Source organism: Xenopus laevis, chromosome 9_10L (genome assembly GCF_017654675.1).
Source record: "Xenopus laevis strain J_2021 chromosome 9_10L, Xenopus_laevis_v10.1, whole genome shotgun sequence".
Classification (NCBI taxonomy): domain Eukaryota; kingdom Metazoa; phylum Chordata; class Amphibia; order Anura; family Pipidae; genus Xenopus; species Xenopus laevis.
In genome coordinates, this window is record NC_054387.1 from 85,783,120 (window position 1) to 85,796,582 (window position 13,463).

The window sequence follows — 13,463 nt, forward strand, 5'->3', positions numbered from 1 at the left end:
ATTGTTAAGTGACTGGAACAGTCTAACATAGGTTCATTGGAAGGACTCTTTCTTTTTCCATTCAAAATGCATAACTTTGATTTTTCTTTCAGATACTTTTTCTCAAGTTAAGACAATGGTTGTTTTTTAACAGTTGGGTGTATTTTCTTCTGGTAATGTAAACAGGGTTTATATTCTTCAGTTCTGTATGTGCTCTTTACACAGATGCCAATTAAATGGATGGCCTTAGAGTGTATTCATTACAGGAAGTTCACCCATCAGAGTGATGTCTGGAGCTATGGCAAGTACTTCAATTTGCAAAGTGTTGCATGTAATCTATGTTGTCTGGTTAAAATCTAAATAAAGACATTTCTCATAGGTGTCACTGTCTGGGAGCTAATGACATTTGGTGGAAAACCCTATGATGGTATCCCAACACGGGAAATCCCTGACTTGCTGGAAAAAGGAGAAAGACTTCCTCAGCCACCTGTCTGCACAATTGATGTCTACATGGTTATGGTGAAATGTAAGTAGCATGGCATGCACACAAAAAAGTTACATGGGGGTCATGGCTGAGAGATTAGTCTATTAGGCCCATTGGATTTTTTCTCTGTTTACGGGACTGTGTAAAATAGAGGGGTGAACAGTAAGAACAAACACTTCAAAACATGTCAAGAAAACTCAATACAAAATGAGGAACTAAGTCTAACTTTTCATAGCACTGAGTATAGTGTTATTCTTTAATGAGGAAAAAGACAAAATATGAACCTTTTTTGAAGACAATGAAATAACCCTAACTTCAGATACACAAACAGATGTCCCACCTGGTATTTCTAGTACATAGTTTATGCATTTGTCTAATTGTTCCCCCAGTGGTATAGGTGCGCTGGAAAAATTTGCTGTTCAATTTGGCTCAATACAAAGCAAAACTCAAACAATTCCTGGCATGCTGAATAGTTCCTAAAACAATCTATATATGGGCTTGAGGGTTCCTTTCTAGGTTTGGAATAACAAAGCAAATATAAATCAAAACTAGTGGTATGTGCTAGAGGCTATCCAGTAGTCAGAGTACAGTCACATAGGGTGGCCTTATTGTGACCATGAATCGCTGAGGGAGACACAATTAACTCCAATTAGCTGGTTGGATCTTATTGGCAACAGTGACCAATCCATGGTAATAAATAGACAATGGCAACTATCATGTATTCTTACGGTGTAGTTGCCAACTTTTCATGTGACTGCATGGGATTAGGTCATGTAGAGCTTGCAGGTTTTCCTGGGTTTTTATCCAAAATTAATAAAATCATGAAAATATATCAAAGTGCCTGTGCTGGTGCTTCTTTGCAAGTTGAATTAACTTTTGTACTGTTACACTCAAAATAAAATAGGAATATAATTTGAAGCTAAAATAAATTAATTTTTAAGCTCAGCTATATTGTTAATGGCTCCCACAGAGCAATAATTTATATGTATATAAGGTGCATGTTTCTTTTTTGCTACGAATCTTCTGTTGGTGAACTATATACAGTATAACCCTTCTTTACTTAATTTACTTAATATTTGTTCTTTGGTTTTAATTGGGGGGTGTTTAAAGGTGCCAGTGCTTGAGTAGAATCAAATCTCATAGGTGCTTAATTCTATACAGATTTTTAGTACAACTGCCACGTATTAAGGGGCACATTTACAAAGCTCGAGTGAAGGATTCGAATAAAAAAAACTTCGAATTTCGAAGTGTTTTTTGGGCTACTTCGACCATCGGCTATCGACTACGGTATATATACAATTATTTTTGGTGCTTGATTTCATGCCTACTTTCATAGCTTTAGGAGTAATGACTGTTTAAAGGTGCTGCATTCTATATGTATGTGTTAATTCTATATTAACATAGGGGAAATTAAATTAGAAGATACTGTTGCATAAATTTTAAATAGCAAGTTACACATTATGTGTAAATCAGTAGATTGTACATCTCTTTACAGGCAGAATTCCCTGCTTTCGCAATAAGTCATTGTATACCACCTCCCCAAAACTGTGACAGTAAACAAGTCTGACAGTAATAAGAGACTGGTTCTATTCTGTGTTCGACAGGAATGCAGAGTCTTGTGATGCCCCCTGCTGAGAGAAAATAGTGTAGTACAATTCTTCTAGCTATATCCAACTTACGCTATCCATACTGTATGTACATAGCACACAAGGCTGCAGATGTGTACAGCCAGAGGACTTCTTCCCACCACCTTGTGTTCAAATGGATCCAAGTCTGATTGGTGTTGGACCAGATATTAGCATCTAATGTATATAATTCAAATAGACTTTCAGCTGGAATTGATTGTCTGCCAATATCAGTATATATCGTGAGCACACTGTCACAGTGCCATAAAGGACAGCCTACTGAGAAGGACACAGTGGCAAGGCATACCGTGTTCAGGTTGCATTGCAAGGATGCATTACATTGCTGTTACCTTCACATTTGAAGGAAAACTTAAGCATATGTAATTAGGGTTTCCTTCAAGCTGAGAAGTGATAGAAGCATGCTCTTTCTCCACAAGGCGCAGTAGTACAGTATATGAGGCAGTTATATTTATGTGAGCTCCTCTGCAATGCTTTAAAATCCTTTTTTACTTTATCTTTTCAGCAGAGTACAGAAGGGCCACGCACCAGCAAACAAGGGGCTTGAGAGAGAGAGAGAGAGAGAGAGAGAGAGAGAGAGAGAGGGGAAAGAACAAGGGAGGGGAGGCATACAGATGGCATATGTGGCTTTCTGTGATGTCTTCTGCTGGAAAGAAGGATGCCTTTCACTTTGGCCCAAATAAATAAATTCTGCACTGCTGTAGTGAAGAGTTAATTGCAAAATTATGTAAGGCTTCTGCAGGGGGTATTTTATGCCCTTATGCTTCAATTCATTTTGGAAGGTGGGCTTCTGAACAGGAATCCCATTGTTGCCTGCCATAGCCTGTCCCTTTTAGTTAAGCTACTTTCAGAATTCTGGGCTGTAAAATTAATGGACCTTATTAATATACACACACACATTGTTTTTTGCAAAAAACAGTTGTCGTCTATGGCATCATCTAAGCTGCATTAAGTCACAATACAGACACACTGATCAGAACATATTAATAACTCTTCAGTAATTACATACTGCTTTGCTTCTGTGTACCCTGACACAAGTTTAAACACATGCTTACTGCAAAGGCTGGCGTCAATCTGAAACACATTTAATCCATTACTTTTTTTTAGAAAAATTCAAAAAACGAAGAGTTTTTTTGTACTATTGGTTGCAGAATAGTTTTCTCTACTGTTGTACAGGATGGTGGGGCGGGTTTGGGTTGAAATTTGGCCAAACATTGCGGGTTAGGGATGAGTGCCATTAGGGAAGGGTGCATGTCAGACTGAGGAAGTACACTCCTCCTCTGCTCCCGAAGATTCCATGGGGCAAATTCACTAACTTCCAGAAATTCACCAGCGGCGGCTTCCTTCAGATTGCCACACTTCGCCAGGCTGAAAATTCACAGGACAACGCTAATTCACTAAAATGCAAAGTTGCGTCCAGGCCGCCGAATGATGGTGAAGTTTACTAGCGTTAATTCGGCAAGCAAAGCAAAGTTGCGCTAGCGTTGGCTAGTTTGCAAATGGTGGGAAGTTACATTTCCATGGACGTATATGTTGCAGCAAATACATTACACTACACAAGCCCGGGAAACCTTAATAAAAGTAAATAGAGTTGTTATATTGCCCTACACATGAGCCCACTGTATAGTTTATGTGCTATATGTTAGGAAATGTAGGGGGGAAGCCGGGTACCCTAAAAAATGTACGATCTTTTGCAGCCTATCACCCTGAAAAACTGAAAAGTCGCCAGCGTTTTTTAAATTTTTTTTTGAGGCACTCCTATCTACTCTATTGCACTTCACCTGGTTTGAGGTGGCGAAGGCAAGTCTGGCGCAAGAAGTAATGTTCATTAAAATTTGTACCTTAGTCAATTTGCGTCGTTACGTCCATTTGCCAGAGCGAATTTTCACCTGCGTTAGTCACTTCGCCCTTTAGTAAATTTGCCCCCATGTCTTGGAACCAGATGCACACTCATAAGTAGTGCACAGAATGGGAAGATGTGGATATGGGTTGGGTGCAGGGTCCTACAATGGCAACATTTTGCAGGTTAAGGGTGGGGTTCAGGTTATGCTGGTTAGGGTCGAGTGCAGGTTGAGTTCATCCTGACCCACACATCACTAGTTTACTTGGATACCATAAAAGTCTACATATAGGATGTTTGTTTTAGAAGACTTACGAGGGAATGTAATTAAAGTCGCAAAGAGCAAAATCATTTGCACCAATAAGAATAAAAATCCACATCTCGCAATGTAATATTGTTCCTTAAACTGTTATTGCATTGTGAATTTTAATTGCGGACTCTTAAGAAGTGTTTGAAGGTGTCGTAAACTTTTGGAGCAAACATAACGTCTTTTAAGTTTTATTACATTAACTGCGCCTTGGTGCAAACTATAAAATTCACAAGCGGTCTTCCTCTGTCGGAAGTGGTCACTGAACAGTTTCCGGGTTCGCAAAAGCTATATTACATTTGCATAAAGGAAAATTTGTTGCAAAGAGGTATAACTTTTTGCATTGCGAATAGTTTTTCCATTACCGACTTTTATTACATTCCCCCGTTAGATCCTGACCTCTCACTTGTTTGCTCAGCTATAGCAGCTCTCGAGCTTGGCAATACTGCCACTTGTTTCTTGCAGCTTAATTAATGCCTAATATTATTCATCATTACAATTATATTATTATCACTATCCTAATCCAGCAGTTTGCAGGCAGTAAAGAGAAGGGTGGGGCATTGCTTGTGTGCATGATACGTGAAGTTAGTGATGTTACATTTCAGTGTTGGACAAGACACGAGAGTGTATACAATTTCTAATTTGCACTTTTTACCCCTAGGACAGGTTGTAAATGTGATTGCCTGCTTCACTTCTTCAGAAACAGAAAGCTACAGGATTTACCTGATCACCAAGTAATTAGACCAGCAGTCAATTAAATTCATCGTAATATGGCCTTAGGCAAATTGGGGTTTGTGTTCCATAGCAGTATTTTTACACATATGTTCTAAGAAGAGAAGAATCTATCATAATGTAATTGCAATTTTAGGTTTAAATTCAAAAGCAGTGTAACTGGGATATGTAACATTTACATCTCCAGACATTTCATAACTACAATTCCCAGTATACTCCTGCCAGCTGAAATGGAGATGGACCATGAGACTTGAAATTTGGCAGCAGCAAGAGACCTACCTACCCATATCCATAAGCTTGGAAATAAAGGTGTAAATAACAGATTCCTTAGGCATTTATTTTATAGAGACCAAAACATTATTACTCAGTTCAGCAATGATGTGATAACGATAAATCTGAACATTAAGAATTTTCTATTTTCACACCTGCCAGTTCCTGGCTGTAACTCAAGAATGGAAGAGCGAACAGCAAATTAATATGCTTGTCCCTCACTTTTTCAGGCTGGATGATCGACGCAGATAGCCGCCCTAAGTTTAAGGAACTTGCTGCTGAATTTTCCCGGATGGCAAGAGACCCTCAGAGATACCTTGTCATACAAGTGAGTCTATATTATCTTTGTCATGGAAGAAATTCGCTGTCTCCCATAGAACTGGAGTGGGAATCCTTTATTAGGGCAACATACACTTCCGAGAAGCTTCTTTAGTTAAACTAAAGTTTAGACTAACTGACTGAAGTCCTCTGCATATATACTCTTCCACTAATCCAAGCACAATGGTACATTGTAATTCTTCAGAGATACTAGGACTTCCCATACCAGTCAGTTGAACTAAAAAAGCTGCTCAGATGAGTAGTGAAACGTCTTCAATGATTCCAGTTGTTTTAGAATTACTTTTACTAGATATACCATGACCTGGATGAATGAAAATCTTCATAGTCATAGTCAGCATTGTAAATGTTCTGTAAGTAAATTTTATATTGCACTGCAGACACTGATGCAGAAAGTGTCACACCTTTGGTCTAAGCACCATCCATATATGATGTGCACAAATCAGTTTATATGCACATACATATATATATATATATAGTCAATTTGTTGAACCGGCACTCACCATTAATCAATCGAATCCCGGGTGCTTCTTCAAAAGGGAGCATAAAGATACAGTCAAGAGCACTCACGGGTGTAGTGAAAAAAGGCTTTTTATTGGAGTGTTACAATCTAACCCACATCAACGCGTTTCGGTTCCCTCTGAACCGAAAACGTGGTTCAGAGGGAACCGAAACGTTCCTGACGACGGTTCAGAGGGAACCGAAACGCGTTGATGTGGGTTAGATTGTAACACTCCAATAAAAAGCCTTTTTTCACTACACCCGTGAGTGCTCTTGACTGTATCTTTATATATATATATATATATATATATATATATATATATATATATAGTTTAGTGGCATTGCACTTGGCAACACAGTGGCTTAGTGGTTAGCATTCTTGGCCCGATTCTAGGCAGGGCACCATCTGTAAGAAGTGTATATGTCCCTTTAAGAACATAGGGGCTCCAGATAACATTTACTGTTGCTCACTAATATTAAAAGTGTATCTTGCACAAACTCTTGTGCCTTAGTTGTGACCGGATAATCCACTGCAGACCCTTACATGAGGTCACCAACTGAGTGGATGACTCAAACATAACTGCAATACCGTGCTGCAAAAACAAATGTATTTTCATTATTTATGTTCAAATGAATTTGTTTGTTTTTTTTTTTGCAGCAATATACTGTGGTGGGATGTGGTTCATACACTCAATTGGTAATGTTTACCATTGCATGTGTGAGAAGGACCTAACATTGAAACTCCACTGTGGCACTGACTGATGTAAAAGATGTATCATCTCTGTAGAGTGCCCAAAAGCTAAAACTGATCTGTGTGTGACTGTGAGAGGGACCTAAGTTCCATTCTGGGTGCTCCCCATTTCATAACTGAGACTTTGGGTGCTATGTAAAAAGCATTGCAGAACAATGTATTTCTGTGGAACTTTTTAGACAGTTTTATAGAGAACCTTCAATGTAAATGCTTTTTGAGCAATTTTATTTCTTGGTGTACTTACTGGTTGGACTGTTACCTGTTACTTGCATTGCTGCTGCTGCTGCTGCTGGCTTGGAAACCAATTTTAGTCCAGTAGAAAACTCTTAGTCCTCCTCTTGGTGCTGGGAGAGGTTTAAAACAGAAATAGCATTTATGTTTCCTTTCATTTTTCAAGCAGTAACCATAAAAAAATTCATGAAAGGAATCATCAGACCATGTCAAACTGTGCCCTGAAATTGATTATTTAAGAGAAAGAGAAAAGGAGCAATGCAATAAGAGAATGGAAACTTTGTGGACAGGCTTGCTTGATGTATATCTTTTCTGATTTGGTCAATGTGTCTTTAGAATAGATCAAATTATGCAGCTTCTAAAGGAATGGCAGCTTAATGCTCTTCTTAGCTACAGTATATGGCGATGCCTGGGCTCATGTGACCTTTTTATTTGTGCTTGACTGAGAGTGTGTATTTATGATTGAGAATGTGGGAATTATAACATAAGGAGACTTTATTTAACCCTTGGGGGTTCTTGCTATTTTTTTTGTTATTTTACATCCTGGGGTATCAACTTAGTAGATTCCTGTGTGCTTATAATGAGACTAGTGACTAGAAATATTGCACAGATGTGGGATTCTGAAAGCTAGAGAACTCCAAGTAACCTTTATAACATTTAAATAAAGCAACAATGCAATTTATTTCCGAAATTAGGAAAATTCACATATTTTTTGGCTCTTGTTTCAGTTAAGTAGTTAGCGTTCCATTATGCTTAAGGTCGAATATAAAAATGATGTCAGAGCAAGTGGACATTTTTGGGAAATCTTGGAGGGGTTCATTGTTGGTGTTTATTTTGTAATATAATATAATAAGGGGTCTGCTCAGCTTTTTGATGTTTCATTTGTTGCAATGACAAATGTTGTCATGGAAGTGTAAAGGAATTATTTAGAGTTACCTGTAAATCAAAGTGCATGCTCCTCAGACATACTGCATATTAGTTTGACATACAAGGCAAAACAAAGCCTGAGCTGTTGATTCTCAGAGCTGATTTCTCATTTGCTAGGTATGGGATCCGTTATCCGGAAACCTGTTATCCAAAAAGGAAAAGCCATCTCCCATAGACTCAATTTTAAGGGTAAGGTCACACTGAGCGTTTCAGGGAGATTTAGTCGATTGGTCGTCTTTGCGGCGACCAATCTCCCTGAACAACTTCTCTCACTCTGCGTTGGCTAAAATGAAAAATCGCCAGCGCTAATCACACACGGTGATTCGTGATAAGCGGCGGCGATTTTTTTTTCGTTTTAGCCAGCGCAGAGTGTAGGAAGGAGATCGGGGAGATTGGTCGCTGCAAAGACGAGGCGATTAGTCGCCAGGCGACTAAATCTCCCCGAAACGATCAGTGTGACCTTACCCTAATCAAATAATTCAAATTTTTTAAAATAAATTCCTTTTTCTTTGTAATAATAAAACAGGACCTTGTACTTGACCCCAACTAAGATATAATTAATTGTAATTGAAGGGAAAACAATCCTATTGAGTAATTTTTAAATGATTTTTAGCAGACATAGTATGGCGATCCAAATTACAGGAAGATCCCATAACCGAAAAATTTCCAGGTCCCGAGCATTCTAGAAACAGATCCCATGCCTATAAAATCAGAAATACTGCTTGTGTTGAATTCCTAAATGATTGTGATTTATTTCAGAGGGCAGCCTGGTGCCTTGACGAGATCAGGTCGAGTATTTCAAGATTTCTATATCAGAAATCAGAGATGCAGAGTAGCCTTTTAATCTGTATTCTAGGATTCTAAGATACTTGTCATAACATTTCCAAACTAGTATTTAATACATGCATAAAAGTGAATTAGAATTTCTTTTAATTTTAAAAATGCATTACAGATACAAAAGGTGAAATAAAAGGTTAACTTGGTAAATTCATAGTTGTGTGATAAAGGGCTAAGGGATATATATATATAAAAATAAAAATGGAATTGAGCAGCGATTCTGTTTGTTTGAAAACACCGATTTTTACAGCTTTAAAGGGTTGCACCAAGTATAAAAAAAAGTTAAGCGATGTAATTGCAATGCATGCCATTAATTCCAAACATTACAAAATAAACAATTAATTATATACTGTTTTTTAAACCTTTTTAGGCCATTTGAGTGGGTTTTTAGAAGCAATAGGAAGATATATGTTCTCACAACACTGTGTGAGGACACTTTGCCTTACTTTTTAAATAAAATTGAAATCCTTATCGGTCTTACAGTATAATTGCCTGAAAATTATTGGACAACTGTAAAGCGGTTCATGCTTCTATCAGAGTCAAAGCGATATTTGATTGTAAGCAATAAAAATGTAATTCCAAAGCTGCCACTGCCATGTTGTACATAAAACTGTGTTCTAATAAATTTAATGAAACCAAAAGATTAAAACAGCAAAGAAAAATGAATTTAGAAATTAATTGTGACATGCAAGGATTTTCTTTTTATCAGGTAAGGACATCTTATTTCATAGCATATTTTTTCCTTTTAAGAAAATGCAGTGCCTTAGTACCTTGGAAAGTATTCCTGATGGACCATACAATTTAGTCACAGATGCAGTGAGGGTAAAAATGGACCTTTTTGTTGTCTGGTAGTGCTTAGCCTTATATTTACCATATTCATAACTGTGTCCTCTCCCTCTAGCATCTGCTACACTGTTCATCATATTCTAAGTAGCTTAAGGGTACACACCCTCAACTTCTTGTAATATATAGCAACAAAAAACACCTGTTTCAAAGCACACAACTAATTTACATTTCCCCATTGGGAAAACACAGATGATAAAGAGAATCCCCTCTCCTGTAGGAAACAAGTCAGCCAAAAATACACTTTGATCCAGAAACTGGACATCACCAGATATAAAACACTTTACATGCAGCAATCTCCAGTCTTTTGGATCAAACATTTTCTGTAGGAGTGGCAGTTTATCATGGACGACAAGAGACCTTTGTGTCATTGCCCTTAGAACTCCTAAGAATATGCAGTACAGGTATGGGACCTGTTATCCCGAATGCTTTGGACCTGGGCTTTCCAGGAAATGGATATATCCTTAATTTGGATCTTCATACCTTAAGTCCACTAGAAAATCACTTAAACATTTTATAAACCCAATAGGCTGGTTTTGCTTCCAACATGGATTAATAATATCTTAGTTTATATAGTACAAGGTACTGTTTTATTATTACAGAGAGAAAGAAAGAGGAAATTATTTTGAGAAATTTGGATTATTTAGATAAATAACTGGTTTCCAGATAGTGGATACCATACAGGGCTGGACTGGGGGGCCCCTTCCTACCGCTGCCCATACTGCAAAGCCAATTCTGGGGCTCCTGCCGAGTGTGCACACCCGCTGGCCCAGAACCGCTCACTGTCACCGCTGCCCTGAGCCTACTCCTCCTGGTCCACTCGCACCTTTCATCTTTTTCTGACCAGGACCAAGAGGAGTAGACTCAGGGCAGCGGTAACAGGAAGCTTGTCTGGGCCAGCCGGGTCGATGAGAGCAAAGCCCACCGGGTTTTTCCGGACTGACCCTAATCTCATACCTGTATTAAAAACAGAAAGAAAGGTAGACTGCAGAGTGCATTGAAGAGTGTTGACGTTTTGCTACTTCTATTCATTGTTTAGATGGTACCAACAAAAATCCGATATTAAAAATGAATGTAACACGTACAGTAGTATGGTATGCAACGACAATGTTTGGTTATAGTACCTTCCCATAAAGCAATGCAGCACCTGGATCCTTTACACATTGAGCACTCTTGTGGGAATATAAAAAACTCTTTAAAGGGGATGTCCACCTCTTGTGCACAAGTCTTTAGCAAGTCCCATTTGCCACAATAAGCATTTTGACAATACGGACTTGTTAACAAAAATTGATAGTTACTGTACCTGCTTCTGTTATTTCTTGCAGAGATCGCCAGCATGTTGAAGAAAGAAGTGCCAAAATTGCACATGTTCCATCCCTTCATTCCTCATTGGCATAGATGAATCGTATTGCCAGGCAATACCATTCATACTATGCTAATGAGTGGTGCTTGTTCTGCACAAAGCTTTCAGAAAGGAAACGTGTAGAAAGTGGTGACTTCAATATAAAAAGAAAGTAGAGATTTTTGCTTTTTTTGGCAATAGGAGCTTGCTGAAGATGTGTGCACCAAAAAGTGGATATTCCCTTTAATGGAAAAAAATATTCACAACGCAAAAAAATTAATGCTTTGCACAAATTTATTATAGCTTTTGCAAAGCCACAAAGTATTTAGTGACCCCATCCACCGATGGAAGAATGATTGCGATTTTTATAGTTTTACCACCAGTGCATGGTGTATGTGCTATAACTTACTGAAAAAGCCATTATTTTTTGCATCAAAAGAATATGCAACCTTTAAGCACGCCCCAAAACAGCACTATGCACTTTTAAAATTCACAATGTAATAACTGTATGATGAAGAATATTACTTTGCAAAATGACTCCTTATATTTCCCCCAAATACTTGTTCTTTTTTCCTGTTGCATGTCATTCATAAGGTAAGAGTCCAAAATGATGCAAGCTGCTTTAGGAAACGGGTATCTGGTAATTACCGCATATTCCAGGGTAGGTATTAGCGGGAAATGAATACAGTCACATATGGAAGAGGAGAAGCACATGGAGAAACATTACTGTAACTAGTGATGAGCGAATCTGTCCCGTTCTGCTAATTCGCGAAATGGTGAAAAACGCATAATAATTTTGACGAGTGACAATTTATTTTGTTGCAGCAAATTTTTGCCGTGAATCCATGCCTGCTGAATAAATTCGCCCATCACTAATAGTACCCTTTTTCAACTTTTTTTCTTGTGACACTTACGCTCCTTTTATAGAAATAAGCAAACAAATATATTTATTCTCTGACTCAAATAGGGAGATGATCGGATGAAACTCCCCAACCCCAATGACAGCAAGTTCTTCAAAAACCTTTTGAATGAAGAAGACCTTGGAGACATGATGGATGCAGAGGAATATCTAGTGCCACAGGCCTTCAATATCCCGCCTCCCATCTACACATCCCGGACCAGAATCGACTCCAATAGAGTAAGTGCTTATTAGTGTGAAATTGGCAGGAAATTTAAAAAGAAGTCAAACTATAAATGAGATAATGAATGGCAGTGTTGAACATATGCTTCTGAAATATGTCATTCATTTAATGGGCTCTTTTTATGGATTTTTTTCCCCATGTACATTTAGATGAATGTTACTGTCATGCATGGTCATGAAGTGCAGTCACATTGAAATTAAAAGAGACAGTTTCATTTTTATGCTTTACTGCCCAAAGTTCCTTGCGTACAGAACAACATTTTGTATTTGGTGCAGCTGTTATTGCTGTCTGTTCATTAAATGGCTAACAGCTCAGTGGCAGCCTTATGACTTCTAGGTCCCTAGAAGCTGATGCACATATTACTACACGAGCTTCATTAGACATTTTGGAACTACGAAATAGGTAAAATCACCTCTAATAGGAGAACATGGGTAGCCAAATATGCTGTTTGAATACTGATAAAAATATGCAGAGGCATCAGTAGTTTAGAACATTTCACTGCAAAGAGGATGGAAATATTTGTATTTACCGCATCAGCTTACAAATTGATTCATTTATCCCTACACAGAGTTTTTGCTGGTTTCTACAATTCCCTGTACAGAATTCCCAACTCACAAGGACTGCCTTTAGCAGGCGGAATCCCTGATTATACTACAATGCCCTTGAAATGATGCTCTCTTATAGCCTGCAGCTATATGGAACAATTAGGGAATATTACTGACATGCAAATGGGGGAAACACATTATTTATTTTATATCTCTGTGTAAATTGTAGTTAGAAGAAAGGTAACTTTGAAACAGACATGTGAAACAATTTAATAAAGGTTATATATTTTTTCACTTTTTGCCCAAATAGATATTTTTCCATTTTATTATCCAATAGTATAAATACATCATATTTTGTATATTCAGGTTTCAAGTGTGTGTATAAAAATGGTTTAATATTATTGTTATATATAATTCATTACATATTATGTAAAATATAGATGAAAATAAAATAAACCCATGATATAAAATACAATAAGAAGCAAAATATTTTGCATAGGGGTGATCTTGGCTTGGTGAAGCATATAAACCCTACAAGAGCCAGCAATACAGGCCATGATGTACAGGGTGTATTTTTTAGAAGTGCAGTGCCTCTCCTTCACATATAATATATATAATATAATGTTTTTAAAAGTTTAGCTTGCATACAGTTGGTCTACCATTAAAAGTGTAAAATTGCTCTTTGCAGTGATGTCTTGATTTAGGTATCTGTTTATGTTTTACTTGCTATTTTAAGCATTTATGTCTTAAAAT

The 13,463-nt window shown here is 37.6% G+C and overlaps 1 protein-coding gene across 2 annotated transcripts in view; it reads left to right on the forward strand.

Moving 5' to 3' along the window:
- The window catches only part of erbb4.L (erb-b2 receptor tyrosine kinase 4 L homeolog), a 493,453-nt gene that overhangs the window by 451,640 nt on the left and 28,350 nt on the right, over positions 1-13,463 (forward strand). For both annotated transcript variants that reach the window (NM_001095592.1, XM_041575725.1), the window contains 4 exon segments: positions 205-280; positions 359-505; positions 5,486-5,583; positions 11,991-12,161. In NM_001095592.1, the coding sequence (NP_001089061.1) occupies positions 205-280; positions 359-505; positions 5,486-5,583; positions 11,991-12,161 (492 nt within the window).